This window comes from Diceros bicornis, chromosome 25 (assembly GCF_020826845.1).
Source record: "Diceros bicornis minor isolate mBicDic1 chromosome 25, mDicBic1.mat.cur, whole genome shotgun sequence".
Lineage (NCBI taxonomy): Eukaryota > Metazoa > Chordata > Mammalia > Perissodactyla > Rhinocerotidae > Diceros > Diceros bicornis.
This window is the reverse complement of record NC_080764.1, coordinates 12,322,025-12,325,482: the sequence shown is the minus strand read 5'-3', so window position 1 is coordinate 12,325,482 and position 3,458 is coordinate 12,322,025. Positions and strand designations below refer to the sequence as shown.

The following is a 3,458-nucleotide window of genomic DNA, read 5'->3' as shown; positions in this document are numbered from 1 at the left end:
AAGGATGCCCAGTCTCGGTCTGGTGCTTCATCTCCAAGTGACCTGTTCCCCAGCTGGGGGGACCCTCTCCCTGCCCCAGAGGGGCTTCAGTCTCTCTCTTGCCCCAGGCTCCTTTGCCCCTAGTCCCAGAGCCCGAGACCCCACACCCTCCTTTGGCTTCCTCCCAGCCCCCGCGCCCGAGCCCCGCACACCCCAGCAGAGTCCCTGGGCAGCACAGTAAAGACGACTGGTTTCGGTATCAGTGTGTAAACTTTAAGGAGAACGTGTCTCTGTTTTCCTGTCCGTTATTGTTGGGTGGTAGTTGTTCACAGTCAGGTGGTGGTCAGGTGTGTGCGTGGGTGCGTGCGTGCGGGTGTGCGTGTGCGTCCACTCCTCGGCCTCGGCCCCCAGCGCGCCCCGCCCGGCCGCCCGGGCCCTGCCCCACGCGCCCCCGCCCGCCCCCTCCGACCTCACCGGGGAGGAGAGGGTCACAGCTTTTGCTGGGCCGAGACCCCCTTCCAGTAATCGAGGATGTCGTGCAGGTCCTCGTCCTTGGCGAACTGGACCTTCTTGCGCAGGGCGTGGCCGGCGGCCATGTACACCTCCTCGCGGGGGTGCTTCTTGTAGGGCCGGAAGCGCTCCCAGATCTTGTGCGTGCTCTCGGAGGAGTACTCAGGGCTGGAGGAGTACCCCGAGTAGTAGTGTCTGGGGGAGAGCTGCGAGTAGGCGGAGTCCCGCTTGGAGCGGGTCAGCGGCTTGAGGAAGGACACGCGCTGGCTCAGGCTGTCGGCGCCCTCCTCGTAGTACAGGGCCGGGAAGCTGTGCCGGTGCTCGCTGCAGTGGTAGGCGGGCTTCACCTCCAGGTGGTGGACGCCGCCCCCGCCGCCCGCCGGCACCAGCGGGAGCCGGTCCAGCGGGCTGTTGAGAGGGCTGCCCTTCTCGATGTACTTGGAGTCGCCCTTGGCCAGCCCCGCGGCGGCCGGGTGGTCGGGCACGTCCAGGCTGAAGACCTTGGCGCTCTTGATGGAGCCGCTGGACGAGACGCTGCAGGTCTTGCGGGCCACGGCGGCGTCGGCGCTCAGCTGGCGCTGGAGCGGGTGGTGGGAGCTCTCCTTGTAGGGGGGCGAGAGGAAGCTGGGCCGCTCCAGCGCCCCGGGGGCGGCGGCCGAGGAGGCACTGGCGGCTGTGGGGAGGGACTGGCACTCGAAGGCCAGCTCTGGGTCCCCGCCGCCACTGCCACCCCCCAGGAAAGAGGCCGAGTCCAGCTTGAGGGCATCGATGCAGTTGTTAATGATCTGGTTGACCTTGTCTACCTCTTTGGCGATGGTGGAGATCTCCGCGGCCGAGCCCTGGCCGTTCTCCAGGCCCGGGAGGTCATCCTCCGGCCGCGCCAGGCCGTCCCCACCCGTGCCGGTGCGCACCTCGATGTAGTTGCCCTTGGTGGCCACCTTGGGCGTGTCCAGCCCGGCCTCCAGCCCCTTGGAAGCGGGCAACTTCTCCCCGATCATGGAGGGGATGGAGGACATGCGAGACACGGGCAGCACGGGGGGCTCGCCCAGCTTCTGGGCAGCGTGGACGACAGAGCCGGCATCCACGTCGGCCCCGTAGCGCATCTCCAGAATGGTCTTCTTCACCTTGACGGACTTCTGCTTCTCCTCCTGCAGGCGCCGCTTGCGCAGGCAGTAGTAGACGGCGCCCAGCACGATGACCATGCCGAAGAGGCAGCCCAGGATGGTCATGATGTAGTGGGTGGTGGTGGAGGTGCTGGGCGCCAGGTCCCCGGGGACTGGGTCCCGCGTGGTGAAGGTCAGACAGGTGTGGTTGAAGCGGCGGCTGTTGCGCAGCGAGGTCACGCAGAAGGTGTACTCGGTGTGCGCACGCAGCTTGTCGAGCGTGACGATCTCCTTCTTGTTCTTGAGCGTCATGACGTCGGAGAAGTAGCTGTTATTGTACTGGACCAGGACGTACATCTTGCTGTAGGGGTGTGGGATGATGACCACCAGGGTGGCCGAGGTGAAGGTCACGTGGTGCAGCTTGATGGCGGGCCCCGCCGACGCATCCGTGGTGGACGAGGCCGGCGGCTCCACCGAAAGAATCTCGTCCGGGTTGAAGCCCGAGTTCTCGTCGGGCTCCCTCTGGGCGTCGGTGGAGTAGGGCGTGGGGTGGCTCGCGGGCCGGGCGGGCAGCGAGCCGTTGCGACACTTGGCCTGGAGCACGGTGATGGCGTTGAGGCTGTGGTAGGGCCGGGGCACCAGCAGCGGGTAGCCGGCGAACTCGCGGGGCGACTCGCACTGCAGGCGGTCGTAGTTCTTGGTGACGTTGTTGAAGATCACCAGCCAGGCGAGGAAGCCGAAGAGGTCGCACTCGCAGTTGAAGGGGTTGCCCGCCAGCTCGCACACCATGAGGCTGGCCAGGCTGGCGAAGGTGGCGCCGTCGAGGCGGCTGAGGCGGTTGGAGGACAGGTCGATGCTGATGAGGCTCGGGCACTCGGAGAAGGCGGCGGGCGTCACCAGCTCGATGAGGTTGTGCTGCACGAAAAGGAACTGCAGGCGGCCCATGCCGCGCAGCATGCCCTCCGTCAGGTTGCTGAGCTTGTTGTAGCCCAGCTGCAGCACCTGCAGGCTCGACTGGCCCAGGAAGGCGCCGTCCTCGATGTAGGAGATCTCGTTCTTGGTGAGGTTGAGGTCGGTGAGGTTCCCGAAGCGGTTGAGCGAGGAGTAGAGCACGGCCTTGAGCTTGTTCTCGTTGAGGCGCAGGTCGTGCACCGTGCTGTTGATGTGCTGCGGGATGGTCTCGTAGGGCGGCTGGTTCTGGCTGCAGATGGCCAGCCACACGTACCCCTTGTCGCCCTCGATGAGCCAGCAGTCGGCGCGCACGGCGCCCGGCCGGCACACGCACAGCAGTGCGGCCGCGCACAGCCCCAGGCGCAGCATGGCGCCGGCCGCGGCCCCCTCGCGGGCCGGGCTGGGGGTGAGGGGCCGGGGCACGGGGGGCCTAGCGGCCAGAGGCTGGGGCTGGCAGCACAGTCCTCCCTGGGGATGCCACCATCTTGGGGGCGACCCCCAAGCCGGGGTCCCCAGGTGAGGCAGGCACGGCCAGAGCCAACGGCCGGGGGCCTTCGGGGGCACTACCAGCAGGCGCTGGGCACCGTGGCCAGACCGGGGCCAGGGGGGCGGCGGGCCCCACAGCCTGCGGCCCCGCGTTGCTGCTCTCCCGCTGGGAAGGTGCAGAGGTTCTCAGGGCCCAACTTCCTCCTCCTCCTCCTCTTCCTCCTGGGGTTCTGGGCTCAGAACTTCAGAAGATTCCCACCGGAGGCCGGAGAGTGGAGCTCTGAGGGGGAGCGCGAGAGACGGGGGCAGGAAGGAAGAGACCCATCTGTCACCTGGTTCCTGAAAGGCAGCACCGAGAGGGGTGACAGATCAGTGTGGAGGCTCAGAGCGTCCCTCGAAGCTCCAGTGCAGGCCCCCAGTCCCTTCTGC

General features: G+C 67.4%; 1 protein-coding gene across 1 annotated transcript; it reads right to left on the bottom strand.

Moving 5' to 3' along the window:
- Positions 1-449: 449 nt before the first annotated feature.
- On the bottom strand, positions 450-3,208 carry ELFN2 (extracellular leucine rich repeat and fibronectin type III domain containing 2). Its single transcript, XM_058568414.1, has one exon. It carries the CDS (start codon positions 2,910-2,912, stop codon positions 468-470), a length of 2,445 nt encoding a protein of 814 aa, XP_058424397.1. The 5' UTR covers positions 2,913-3,208; the 3' UTR covers positions 450-467.
- Positions 3,209-3,458: the final 250 nt, after the last annotated feature.